At 35.5% G+C, this 14,876-nt stretch overlaps 1 protein-coding gene across 6 annotated transcripts in view; it reads left to right on the top strand.

Annotated features, from left to right (window-relative positions):
* Positions 1–14,876, top strand: part of XPO4 (exportin 4) — a 113,411-nt gene that overhangs the window by 59,394 nt on the left and 39,141 nt on the right. For all 6 annotated transcript variants that reach the window (XM_021664907.2, XM_064373540.1, XM_064373538.1 and 3 more), the window contains 3 exons: positions 3,601–3,713; positions 8,578–8,735; positions 8,983–9,157. In XM_021664907.2, coding sequence (XP_021520582.2) covers positions 3,601–3,713; positions 8,578–8,735; positions 8,983–9,157 — 446 coding nt within the window. The remainder of the gene's footprint in view (positions 1–3,600; positions 3,714–8,577; positions 8,736–8,982; positions 9,158–14,876) is intronic.

The raw sequence follows: 14,876 nt of genomic DNA on the forward strand, positions 1-14,876 counted from the left end.
GTTTGGGCACTAGGGACGGTGTACTGAAAAACAGACCATGATCAGGAGAGGCTAAACCAAGATTTAAAAAAATGAGATTTCAGGGTTATTTTGAATCTGATGTTTAACATGAGCCATTGCAATTAATTGCATTTTATATCTGGAAAAAGCCCTTTTTAAAACTCATATCCGGCCAGGCGCAGTGGCTCATGCCTGTAATGTCAGCACTTTGGGAGGCTGAGGCAAGCAGATCACGAGGTCAGGATTTCGAGAAAACCAACATGGTGAAACCCTGTCTCTCCTAAAAATACAAAAATTAACCGGGTGTGGTGGTGGGTGTCTGTAATCCCAGCTACTTGGGAGGCTGAGGCAGGAGAATGGCTTGAATCGGGAGGTGGAGGTTGTGGTGAGCCGAGATCATAAGACTGCACTCCAGCCTGGGCAACAAGAGTGAAACTCCATCTCAAAAAAAAAACAAAAACTCATATCCACTTTCCCTTTATGCAAATAATTGATATCCAGAGTATTAATAGAGTATATGCTTTTTGTAATTTATAAAAAGGTAGAGGAGAGAATTATACACAAGAATTTTGGTTTAGGTTTAATAGTTTCCTTTTGTAAGATTTCTTTCTGTATTTTCTTACTGATATTTTTGTAAGATTTATTGGATCTTTAGGTTATCATCTCCCTCTTACCAAAAGACTTTGTTGCCCTGCTTGCTGTATTATACCTGGAAGGCATAATTAGAATGTGGGAGACTCTCCTCATTTACTTGGAATAGACTTTTTCATATTTCCAGAAGTAGCAAAATTTATAAATATTACCCTCTTTGCTTCTGCCACTTGTATTCTTCCTCCCTACTTGAACTGTCTGCAGCTCTTGAAGGGAGGTTTGGACTTTGATTCTCTTGCAGTTATAGCACCTGAAGTATTTGCCTTCTTACTCTGAGGGATCACACATCTGCTAGCTACTAAAATGGTAAATTGTCAGTTTGAGACCAACCGTTTTATTATGGTTATATGAACCCATTGATCTGTCTTATATCCTAACTAATTTAAAAATAAAGTCATAACACCTTTTATAAGCATATGAAATTGCAAAATCATTATTTTCCTAGTTGAAAATGTTACATGCATATATTTTGTTTGTTAGATTTAGCATATTGAAAATAAAGAGAAATAAAACTAGAAAATAATAAGTGAAATACATTTAACTTTTTATGAAGTACAAAGAATTGGCCAGGCGTGGTGGCTTGTGTCTATAACCCTTGCACTTTGGGAGGCTGAGACAAGAGGATCACTTGAGCTCAGGAGTTCAAGACCTCCATGGGCAACATAGACCCTGTCTCATTAAAACACACACACACACACCCCCCCCCCACAAAGAATTGATTGCCTTACTCAGATCATTTATTTCACCTACTAAAGCCTCTGCCATCCCATTATTGTAGAAAATTTCAAAGATATACAGTAGTAGGGAGAATACCCAGCTTTAAACAGCCAGTCTTGTTTCATCTGTACTCTGCCATTTCCAGACTATTCTGTAGCAAATCTTAGGTGTCAGATAAATCAGTATATTGTAGTATTGGGTGAAGAACACAGCATTGACCTTAGACCACCGTCAGTGCCTCATGAGAAAATGAACTCACTCTATATTAATAACTCTTAGTGTTTATGGGGTGATTTTTTTTCTCTCTTTTTAAAATCAGGCTCCTTTCTTTTGGCTTTTTTGGCCTTCCCCTCTTTCCCTGTACCTCCACAAGGGGGCAGATAAAGGGAGTGAGAAGTTTAAATGAAACAGATTTGAGTTTCACTTTTGTTAATCAGTCAAGTAGAGTTACAGAAGATTTTGGGGATGACCTTTCAGAAACAAGCAGTGACTTTTCTTCTTGAAACAACTCATAGTGCCCCTCCTTGCTCTTCAGAGATAGAATAATATTAGCTATTTTAAAGGGGTTAAACAATAATCTTTAAAAACAAAACAAAAGATCCCCAGAGCATTATTACAGCCTTTAATTTTCTCTGTGAATGATAATTTTTCTGTAAAAATAATGATTTAGACTTTAATCAAAATATAGTATTTGAATTTCTATCTACTTTTTTCAGAGGATAGCTCTGGGTGATTATCATTAAGATTTCTTATTGAGTGATGTGAATGTTGCATAGTCAAAGTATTTTAGCTGGGCATTTGGCTAGCAGTAGAAGGGTCATAACTACCGTCTTTATCCCCAGGCAGTTTTATTATTTCTTTTGTTTTTAGATTGTTTTTTTTTTGAGGTGGAATTTCTGTTGCCCAGGTTGGAGTGCAGTCACCCAGGCTGGAGTGCAGTGCTGCGATCTCGGCTCACTGCAGCCTCAGCATCCGGAATATCTGGGACTACAGGCACGTACCACCACGCCTATTTTTAGTAGAGACGGGGTTTCACCGTGTTGGCCAGGCTGGTCTCTAACCCCTGACCTCAGATGATCCACCCACCGGGGCTTCCCAGAGTGCTGAGATTACAGGGCATGAGCCACCATGCCCAGCCGAGTTTTCTCATTTCTTAAAAGCCTCAGTTGGCCAGGTATGGTGGCTCACGCCTGTAATCCCAGCACTTTGGGAGGCTGAGGCGGGTGGATCACCTGAGGTTGGGAATTCGAGACCAGTCTGACCAACGTGGAGAAACCCCATTTCTACTAAATACAAAATTAGCTGGGCCTGGTGGTGCATGCTTGTAATCCCAGCTGCTTGGGAGGCTGAGGCAGGAGAATCACTTGAACCCGGGAGGTGGAAGTTTCAGTGAGCTGAGGTCATACCATTGCACTCCAGCCTGGGCAACAAGAGCGAAACTCTATCTCCAAAAAGAAAAAAAGCCTCAGTGACTGTGGCAGTATCAATGAATCGTATGAATCGGATTCATAAAATTCTATAAATATATGATGGTTACTTTATTTATGGTAAAACAGTATACTGTTTGAAGCATGTTTGAAATTGAATGCCAGAACACCATATAAATTGCTGTTTAGTCTGTGGGAATTTTAAATAAGCATCTATGAAGTTTTTTGTCAACAGATTATTTCTTTGTCTTGATATTTAGATACTGTGACCTGTGGGAGTTTTTTTTTTTTCTTTAATATTATATGTGTTTAATCTTTTTTTCTTTTGTTTTCCCAGTGAATATATTTCTTTTGGAAAAATGCTATTTTCCCAAGTAGACCATATGAAACTCACATTTTGAATATGTGGTGTTAATTGTTGTAAGATATTGGAGGAAATGATGGGATAAACTTGCAGAAATTGATTGTTTTTGCATGAATTTTGGCAGCTGCTTTGCAATAAGTATATTTCCTTTTGTTGCCACCATTAAATTCTCCGGTTCTCAAGGTTTCTATATGTCTTACCACATGACACGTAATTACAATGAAAGCGTTACCTTACATTCCTCTAGCATTCTTCCCCTCCAGCACCACACTTAATGCCTTTTATTCCTCAGCTTCATGCATGAATTATGTAGCATATGTGACGAGGCTTAAACTGTTACCATTACAAATTCTTTCTAGATGGCTCCTGTTATATTTAGGATATACTTATACTTTAGACAAAGTAAGAATGTTATTGTTGTTGACCTTGACACCAAATAACTGGGCAGACATTATATAGCTATGTTTGAATCCTCGCAAAATGTGCTATTGAAGCCAACAGAGTCCTGGCGGGAGACTCTTCTGGATAGCAGAGTTATGGAACTTTTCTTCACAGTAAGTCTTAGTCCTCGTCTCTGGTAGCAAGGGCCATAGAAGAGAGGAAATGCTTTGGCATGTTTCTTAAGTAAAACAGAACAGATTGCTTTTCTCCCCTAAAGTCTTATCTTTTCATCAATATAGCTGCTTAAACAGAAATTATTTTAAAAGGTTCTTGCTAATTTATAAAAATGTCACATAGTTTGGAAGGGCTTAATATCCTAGAGCAGAAGTTCTCAAACTTTTAATCTCAGGACCCCTCTATACTCTTAAAAATTTTCGAGAACTCCAAAGAGCTTTTCTTTATGTAGGTTATATTTATCCTGTTAAAAATTCAAACAAAGCTTTACAAAATAATGTGCTGAAAAGTAACAATAAGAAACTATTAACATATTAACAGAAGTAACATTTTAATTAAGAGTATTTTAAAAAACAAAGCAAGTTTAATGAGAAGAATAGCATTGTTTTGCATTTTTGCAAATGTGTAATATCAGACTTAATAGAAGACAGGTTATCTTATCTGCTTCTGCCTTCAGTTAGTTGCAGTACTGCACATTGTATGGTCTTGGGGAAATTCCACTTTTTACCTGTGTGACATTGAGAATGGGAAATGCAGATACTGTCTTCATATTATTATGCAAATAGTTTTTTTCTCATAGACAATCTGACAGACTTTTAAAAAACTTCAGGGATCCCTGGGCCACAGTTTGAGAACTGCTATTCTAGAGTGTAGGTTTTATATTATATTCATGAGTCATTGTTTAAGTTGGTATTAATGAATAGCATTTTATCTCATATGTAACTTTAGACAGTCTTCTTTATTATTAGTTAAATATCAAGATGTAAGCAGTATGCTCCCACATTCGCCAGTGTGTATCCCCAATAGAAAAATCAAAAGCTGGAAAAACAATTCATGTGTGTGTGTATGTGTTGGATGCTAATTTGCAGTTATAGGGTGAATATACGAGTTAGTTAGATATATTGACATGGACAAAAGCCCAAGTAAAAGCCAATTAAAAAGAAAAAAGACAGCTATTTTGCTTAATCCCAGTTGTTAATTATAGTTTCTTTTCATTTGTTTTAAAAATATAGATGAGTCCTGCAACTGCCTTTTTCTGATTGAACCATTTACAATAAAGTAGTTATGTGGTACATGTTTTAAAATAGCTAAAAGGTTATCTATCCAGGGGTATATAGAAAATATATTTTCTATGGAAACATTTGGACTGAGCATTAATCACCTTGTGGTTTCTTTTTAAAATCAGAGAAATGATGGCCAAAACCACTATCAAGATCAAAGAGATAATTGTAACTAAATTTTAAAATTCCGTCGCCTGCCTCATCTGACAGGAATTGTTTTGATACGAATCCAAGTCCAAGTCTTTGTATTATGCACTTGACTGAAAGTAGATTCCACTCCAGCAGTTTTTGAAAAGGTGAAAAACTTGCTGGCAGCACTGAAAACAGCTCTACCAAGTCTGAACAGCTGTCTAGACAAACCAGACAGCTGCTCCTGTCAGCTGTGAACAACCACATGCAAAGAACTTTTGAATTTGAAAGTTAACCCTTTTTTGCTTTATTTGAACAATTTTTGTGTTTGTAGCTATTTTCACTTAAGCAGTTTATGAACAAGTTTGTTACTTGTTTTAAAAATGACAGTGACTAATGTTTTTATTTAATTTTGGTTAAATTTAGTTTTAGTTACATGAATTCATTGCCTAATTTAAAGCACTTTTCCACTGGATATCACTTGTGCTAGATTTGGATAAGCATCAATATACTGTTGCATAAGAGCAAGACTTTAAATATGTGGAATACTTTGGGTTGCATTCTGCCCTGCAGAGGTTGACAAACTTCTTGATTTTTTTTTTCCTTCCCTAAGGTCTTGGGGAAAAAAAAAAACACTTTCATTGTGTTTTCTTCCTACCTTTTTGATCAGAGTCTTCTTGATCTCGCTTATAGGTCTCTTCCTTCTTTGCTCATCACATAAATACTGGCATTCCTATCTTAATTTCAACTTTGCTGACTCTGTACGCTTTCCTGTGGCTCTTTCTTCCACGCGTAGGACTTCAGGCACTGGTTCCTGGATGACTCCTACATCTATATTCAGCACAACCAGCTCCAGAGTTTCTGAGCCTCATAATCCAAGTGCTTACTGGATGTTTTACTTTGGATGGCCCACAAACATCTCAGATTTAACATGTTCCAGTAGAATTCGTCATCTTCCTTACTTGCTTCTCCTTCCTTGTGTTCCTTTTCTTGATGCATAGCCTTGCCATTCACCTCACTGGGCATCCTGCTGGACTTTGCTTTCCCTTATCCCTCTGTCTCTTTCCCATATTCAGGTAGTGATTTCAGCTTTCAGTTTTATAACACAGTTTATATTGAATTACATGTTCAGATATAGAGGAACTCTTTTGTAATGATGACATTGGAAAAAAGGCAAGAATCTATATTGTATAAAAATTAAGTGTTTATCATTAGTTTTATGTGGTTTATATTTCAGGGAACATAAATTAAGCTTGAACAGTACACATGGTCTCCAAAGACAGTTATTTATTTATTTAAAATTTTATTTTTAGCTATTTCATTGACGGTATTCTTTCTTTTGATTGCTCGCTTCAAGACCATAATGAACATTCAAGATTGTGAGATGGATTCTTATTGTCCCAGATTACGTTGTATCTGTTGACAGAATATATCTCTGGACATCATGCTTAAATGCTGATTAGATTCTAAGGCATCCAGACAAAAATTTAATTACAGGTTTCAGATAAAGAACTTACGAGAGCGAGTCGTGTTCAGAAGTTTATGAACTAGACAGTGTGCATATATGAATTTGTCTATTCTTAGAATTTACTATATAAAACTTAAAATACATTAGAATATAGTTTGAAAAATATTTGTATTCTAGACCAAAGATTTGCAGACCTTTTTTTTGTATAGGGCCAGACAGTAAACACTTTAGGCTTTTCAGGTCATATGTTCGTATTCAGCACTACCATTCTAGTACAGAAGCAGCCATAGTTGATACATAAATAAGCATAGCAGTGTTCTAGGAAAGCTTATTGATGGTCATTAAAATGTGACTTTTGTATAATTTTCATAGGTCACAAAATATTATTATTTTTGTTGGTTTTCCCTCAACCATACAAAAATGGGTGAAAAAAAACATTCTTAGCTCACAGCCATACAAAAACAGGCAGGGGTTAAATTTGGCTTATAGGCTGTGGTTTGTTCTAGTCCAAAAAGAGTATAGCATATTTTAAGCATGTCAGTGAATCAATTAACTTTGTAAGTTTTAGAGATTATTTAGTATTTTAAATTTCATTACTAGAACCTTAAGAAGTTCAGGGATAGGCCGGGCACAGTGGCTTATGCCTGTAATCCCAGCACTTTGGGAGGCCGAGGCGGGTGGATCACCTGAGGTTGGAGTTCAAGACCAGCCTGACCAATATGGAGAAACCCCGTTTCTAAAGAAAAAAAAAAAAGGCCAGGCACGGTGGCTCAAGCCTGTAATCCCAGCACTTTGGGAGGCCGAGGCTGGTGGATCACGAGGTCAAGAGATCGAGACCATCCTGGTCAACATGGTGAAACCCCGTCTCTACTAAAAATACAAAAATTAGCTGCGCATGGTGGCGCGTGCCTGTAATCCCAGATACTCAGGAGGCTGATGCAGGAGAATTGCCTGAACCCAGGAGGCGGAGGTTGTGGTGAGCCGAGATTGTGCCATTGCACTCCAGCCTGGGTAACGAGCGAAACTCCGTCTCAAAAAAAAAAAAAGAAATTCAAGGATTAAGGATTAATGGACTCAGTCAGTGAACAAGGATTTATTGAGTGTTCATTGTGCCCAGTATACTAGTAAATACTTAAATAGGTTCTGACCTCAAGTAATTTAGAAACAATTTTACGAGTCAAAGTGAACATAACCTAAAGCTATGAGTTCAATGTTATACAACATTTACAAAGTAGAGAGAGAACTAGTAGAGAGTGTAGGAAAGAAAAGGGCTAGAGTAGTTAAGTGCTTTGGCAAATACAAAATGGTACATACAACAGTAAGGATTAGGATTAATAATGATCATATTTCTACACTAAATTTTCCTTGGCTCTATTATGTCAGATTACAGAAGTGAAACCTTTAACATCTGAGAATATTAATACTATTAAACTAGGGAGCAGTATTTTGAGAGCATTTCCTTCACACAGAACACTATACCAGGTGTTTCACATCCGTATTGTATCACCAAAATAAAATCTAGGTGAGATTTAAATGGATTTAAGTATAATATATATTTTGTATTTAAAACTTTTAGCATTTATTAATAAGAATGATGTAGGTTAAACTGAGATTCAAACAAATTGTAGGTGATCTGAGCATTAATAAAAGAGTGCTTGTTATATTTTGGTTGAATGAATGCATGAATGTCTATGGATTCAATGGCATATTGCTTTTCTAAGTGTGCAACTGTTTACTTCCACTAAAGCAGCATCTATATACTCCTGATTGAACTTGTCTGCTAACTTTAGCAAGAAACTGTAGCTAGGCATAGTTAGCATAATACAGATGACTGTCGTTGTTGCCGTTTTTAGAAGAAGCAGTATGTCTGACTGGCTGGCATCTGTTTCTCTCTTTGTCATAACATGCAGATCAATTTTCAAAATGTAGGTAGCCCTCAGTTAAAAATTAATTGATATGTTTAAAATAATGCCTGTAATGTAAAGTGGACTGAGGGACAATTTTCAATTTAGTTTAATTCAGGAATTAGTTTTCTAGAAATAACCAGCTACAGTGAGTTTTTCTCTTACCTCATTTGGCATGGTAGACACGTGACCCTTACAAAGGAAGAATTTATATTTATGGATTAGTAATTCTTTCTAACAGGTACATCGAAAAATCAGAGAAGATTCAGATATGGCACAAGATTCTCTGCAGTGCCTTGCCCAGTTAGCTTCTCTTCATGGACCCATCTTCCCTGATGAAGGATCACAAGTTGATTATCTAGCACACTTCATTGAGGGATTACTGAATACTATCAATGGGTAGGTATACTTGCCCTTTGCAGCTGAAAAAGGAACTCTACATTTTGTGTTTAACAGTAGAAGAAAAAAAGAAATTAGTTATTTTTCCCCCTTATATTTTGAAGTAAAGTCATATGGGTAATTTGAAATTAATAAACAGAGACATGCCTTTTAAAATCAGTAACGGTATTGCTTGTTTGGAAATGAGTTATTATATTAATAATTTTTCTTTTACTACCACTTAATAACACTCATTCCTTGGTTTTAGAATTGAAATAGAAGATTCTGAAGCTGTGGGAATCTCCAGCATTATCAGCAACCTGATAACCGTGTTCCCACGAAATGTTTTAACTGCCATTCCAAGTGAACTTTTCTCCTCCTTCGTTAACTGCCTCACACACCTCACTTGTTCTTTTGGGCGAAGTGCTGCATTGGAAGAAGTGGTGAGTGACTATTCTAAAATAAATTGTGTCAGTTTTAAGTGTGTAAATTATTTGGAAAACATGATCTTTAAAAATTTGTGGGTTAAGATAGCTTTAGTTGGTGATATTTATTGGTGTTAAGAATTTAATTTTGAGATGAGTTAGTACCCAAACAGGAGATGGAATGAAATGAGCTGTGGTTTGTTCAACACATATTTTCACAATTTTTAACATAAAACTTATGAAGCTCATTCTAACAGCAAAAATATTGTTTACAGGGTGCTGCTGTGGTGTGGTGTAATTATGTGTAATTTTATGTTTCTTTTTTTGAGAATTTTTTACTTTGGACTTATTTGGCAATATGTAAACATAATTTGGTTCAAATCATTGTAACCTTGCTTATTTTGATTAGACTGTGGTCTCTAATTTTTTGGATGGTAATGCTTTAATAGTGTATCCTGGTAGAATTTAATTTACATTTAAATTAACAATAACAATACTGAAGATTTTTTTTTTTTACAAATTTTCAAATGTGTATTTTCCATATTTTATATTTAAGTTTAGAAAACATCTACCAAAACCCCTTGACAACACAGCTGCTTTTGTAATAGTTACTGTGAATAGCTATATTAATCATGGAAAATAATTGATTTCATTCCACAAAGTAGTGATTATAAATTGTTGCAACTACTTTTTCTTTATATGAATCAAAATGTGAATCTTTCTGAAAGGCTGTAAGAGTGGGGAATGTAGATATTTTGTTAGCATTTCTTGTTAAATTGTAAGTTATTTTGATTAGATTCTGCCAACGTGTATAAGTTTTTCATATCCCTTCAGAGGTTTTCAGAGAATAGAGAACTCGAGAATGATTATGTTTGTGTAATAGGGCACTTTTGTGATTTGATGAGGAAAGGAACCAGGTCAGACAGGTGTTTATATGGTAGAGAAAATGTAGTAAGAGAAGAATAGAGTTTAAAGGCATGAAATGTAGATTTGAAAAAATCCATGGTAATTTAAAGTATTTATGCTTTACTCAAACCACTTTCAAATGATGACAGATTCTGAACTAGTCAGGTTGTATTTAACATGAGTTCCTTGCACTTTCCCTCTCCCCTTTGGTTTGTTTATTTTCTCTTCTAAACCAGGTGGATTGAAGAGCATGTTGATCCTATATTTAGAAACTAAACTACCTTTTAAAGTTTCTGTTTGTGAGTTAAGAGTGTTCCTAAACATTTTAAAGAATTGCTGGAAGATATATGGCATCTTTGGTTTGCAAATTTTAAGGACAGAATTTATTTTGAGGACACTGACATCTTGATAATTTTTCCATCAAGATTTGACAAAGGAGTGTTGGAATATAGAAAGCCTACATGTATTTGCAGAGAAGTAGATGTGTATTGTGCTTATTTCACAGCAGACATGCTCTAGTGATGATGAGCCTGATAGGTTTCATTCAAGAAAATTATTTATTTTCATTTCTTTTACTCTTTGAATTAGTTTTTAATTGAGCTGTTTATGATATTTAAAAGTTATTTTTAAAAATATTTGGTCATGTGTTGAAAAGGACAGAGGGAAAATATCTGTTTAAAGTTTTGCACTAGTCATAGAAACCAGGTCAGGGATGTGTGGTGAAGTTGAGGGCTAAGGGGGTGACTCCTGCGTGGGGACTTGCTTGAAGACTAAATCTTCTAAATGTCATGTCAGCCTCAAGCAGTTTCCATTGTATCTTGTGTATGCTGGGGGTGGAGGGCCAGGGGAGTGTACAACTCATACCAGAAATACAGGAACAAATCCAGCCAAACCAAATTGGACCTCTGGGACAGAGACATTTCATCTTTTGTTTTCTTGGGCACCCAGTGATTGTAGTGATAGTATGTAAGACGTGGTTGTCCTGAGATGGAAAAGTATATAAAGACATGATCTTTTAAGTAAAATTTGAAAAATTGAGGCATAGTAAAGACACGAGTTTGGGAGTTAGCATGGGATGAAAAGATGATGAACTTTAAAGGGAGTTGTGGGCCGTTATGGGCCAGGGAGTCGTGAAGTGTAAGAGCTCAGGCAAGCTGCTTCAGTTTTTTTGAGCATGTTTCCTCATTGGTAAAATCAGGATATGAATTCCTTCCACTGCTTTATGACATGGATTAACTGCATGAAAAGTACCTGTATAGTGTGCAGTAATTTGTTACAGGCAATAATATATTGAATAATAATTTTTAAAATGAACTTTTATAAGAATAGCATTTATTGAAAATTTGTGTGCACTCTTACCATGAAAGAACTTTGAATTTTGTTTGTTGAATTTTGTTTGCTGTGAACCAATTAGAATTCTAATTTTTAAAAATTATTTTAAAAATAATTTATTATAAATTATAAAATATTTTTTGTAATTTTAATTTTGTGAAATATTTTTTTTTCTTAAATATTGAAAGTTTCTTTTCCCACTTGTAAAACGTTCCACATGTAAGGCTTTTTACTATGAGAATACTTTTTAGGAGCTGTGTTTGTTTAGGAATACATACAGATTATCATCTTTTTTAATAGCAATTCATGTCTTCGATGGTGATTATGTTGTTGTAGCAAGGGAAAAAGAGCATCTTCATAGAAAGAAACATTCTTGATACTAATGTGTTTTTTTGAAACCCATGTCATAAAGTCACCTTGCTTGGTGGCTTTAACATGTGAGTAAAGAGACACGTATTTGTGAGTACCTGACTTGGAGTTAACTGAGAGTCTGTGTTCACAAAGAGCAATTCCAGTATTCAGCCAAGTTTCTCTGTGGCTGCAAAAGTTTCTTGGTATTACTTGAGGCTTCTTGGAGCCAACAATGTTTTCATTACACCCCATTATCTGTTGCTGAACCAAAGAGGCGATAATGATAATGAATGTGGAGATGAAAAAATACTGCCTTGAAGATTAAAATCCTTCTGGGCACAGTAGCTCTCACCTGTACCCTGGGAGGCCAAGGCAGGTGGATCACCTGAGGTCAGGAGTTTGAGATCAGCCTGGCCAACATAGTGAAACTCTGTCTCTACTAAACATGCAAAAATTAGCCAGGCATGCTGGTGGTTGCCTGTAATCCCAGCTACTCAGGAGCCTGAGGCAGGAGAATTACCTGAACCTGGGAGGCAGAGGTTGCAGTGGGCTGAGATTGTGCCACTGCACTCCAGCCCAGGTAACAGAGCAAGGCTCTGTACACACACACACACACACACACACCCCAATTCTAACAATAATTGTTCATTTTAATGCATCAACTATTTTATAAAAGATTTGTAATAGTACATGCATTTGAATTGGTTCAGTGAAATGCAAGGAGAATATGGCTTGAACTCCATACTCTAGTTTGCTCCTTGGTTTCTTTTCTAATTAACCATTTTGAGTTCAGCCCAGTAAGCAAAACCATGCAGTATGTTGTTACGTGAACACAGCAGCAGCAGCCTTCATAGCACTGAGGTATTTTGTATATGCATTTTGGTGTGTGTGTTGTATATAGGGGCAATGGTGGTAAATAACAATTTATAAAGAAAGAACTTTACATCTAGTTTTAGTATATTTGTAGCCTAATCTCAAGACCAGCAGGACAAGATAGTAATTAAAAAGGTGCTTGATAAAGTTGTTAGGAAGTTGATTATAGAGTGTAATGCAATAAAATAAATTTGCAATTTGTCGAGTGAGTGAGTATATTTAAAGGTCAGCATTCTTGATTCAGAATCTAATTTCTCTGACTTGTTGGGTAATTACTTTGTAGAGAGGTGATGTGACAAAAAGGAAGCCATACACTGAAGCCAAATTACAGATTGAGAAGTGGGGAACATAAATTTTGGAATATCTCAGTGATAAGAGGGAAAACAATTCTTATTCTCTGGGATGGCTGTGTCAGTACCGTGTAACTGTGTACTCTACCTGGCATCTTCACCCATGGAAGGATGAGTTGTTACAACCTGCCAGCCTCCCCTCCAAACGATTCTTGTAGCTATAAAAGAATAAATTGATGATACTTGAGAGAGCAAGCTGGCTGTCCAGCGCTCCCCACCCATCAAGCACATTCATTTCCTCTGCTTAAAAGATGGAAGAAGAAATGAAATGAAACCTATGAGTATTTTGTAAACCTTGCATATTAAAAGTATACTGTTCAGAAATAATAGCAATGGTTTTATCTCTACCAGGATATTTGGAAGAAAACTAGTTACTATTTTACCTTAAATACAGATTTTTATTTAAAAAAGTGTTTTAAGAATTATTTTAATGTTTTAATTCTAATTGGATGATAATATTACCACGCAATGTTTCATGACTTGTATGAGTCAGCTCTGATTGTTTAAATCTGCTTTCCTAGTACAGAACCAGTGTAAGTTTTATAGAATTCTTGCACCTGAGATAGAGTGCAGTGGATTTAGAATAAAGCTTACTTACTGTCATAACTATTGTTCCATATTGTATCCCTTATACTGTTTGTTATATTAGCATTAGAAACATAATTAGATCCAATGGACCTGGGGTTCAAAAATGAATACTAGAGTGAGGTAGAAAAAAAGGGATTTCGAAAGCATTTTCATAGTATGTGGAAAAAATTTTTTAAACAAACAAAAAAACAAAAGAAAGAAGGGATTGCCCTTTTATCCCATGTAAGCTGGGCGAGTCCCAGAAATGTCAGCCACTATTCAGCTCCGTAAGTCTGTATTGAGCACTTCTCGTGTGCCAGGAACAGTGTCTAACGTGTATGCATTCCTTTGCATTGAGAATTTGGAAACCCTTGTGCGTTTTCAAAAGGAAGAAAGTATGATAATCCAGTAGTGCAGCATTTAAAATCTTTTTCTGTAAATTATAGCTTGGACTCTTGTGTTTTTGTGGGATAGGTGGTTTGTTTTTTTAAGTTATCCATCTATAGGATTTTTCTAACAGCTACAATTCTTGTCTACTAAATCAATTTCTCTTGGGGGATTCCAGAAGCCAGGAATACTGTCAGCTGCGTAGGTACTCCAAAGTTAAATTAATTCTGTACTTTAGGGACTAGCTAGAAAAAATAAAATAAAAATAACTAGATAAGGCGTTAATTTATTTTGCATTTGACAAAGATTTCTAAATTCCTGCATTTTTAAGTGGAGAGTTCGTTAAGTTTTCTGATATTTGTCACTATATTGTTGCCATATTTGCCTTAAATGATACTTCGTTAGGAAAAAATCTAAATACCAATAGCAGATGAATAACAGCATAAACTAATAATATAACTCTTTTAGTCTTTAATCTTTTATATTGTCCACAATGTGCAGCACAAATATTGTTTGTGATTTGTCATTGGACATGGGGGTTGTTCTGGTGCCTGTAAATTTTAAAGTTACTGTGAAATGTTTTATTCATATAAAGTACTAGTTTTATGTTATAAAAATATAAAGAATAATGAAATAAACAATTATGTATCAACCACCAGATTAAGAAATAGTATAGTATATTGATAGAGCCTTTTTCTGTCATTTTTTAACCTGTTTTTTTTTTCTCACCTGTTACTGCACGCAAGTAGTATTGTTGCATTACTTATTTCTGCCAAGTGGGTCTATAAGCAGATGCTGCTGGTGAACTTCCCAGCCAGTGTTTTGGCCACTTTTTTGCAGCCTCTACAATCTCTGGTAGTTTAAGCTGTTTTCACTTCTAAACTGTTGTGAAGAGTGACACAGAAGGAACTTTTTAAAGAATATTCTGTAGATGTAAGATTTTCTGTGACAATTAATTGCCCGTATTCATC

Source organism: Aotus nancymaae, unplaced genomic scaffold, assembly GCF_030222135.1.
Source record: "Aotus nancymaae isolate 86718 unplaced genomic scaffold, 86718_ANA_hifiasm-v0.15.2.pri h1tg000009l, whole genome shotgun sequence".
In the NCBI taxonomy this organism is placed as follows: domain Eukaryota; kingdom Metazoa; phylum Chordata; class Mammalia; order Primates; family Aotidae; genus Aotus; species Aotus nancymaae.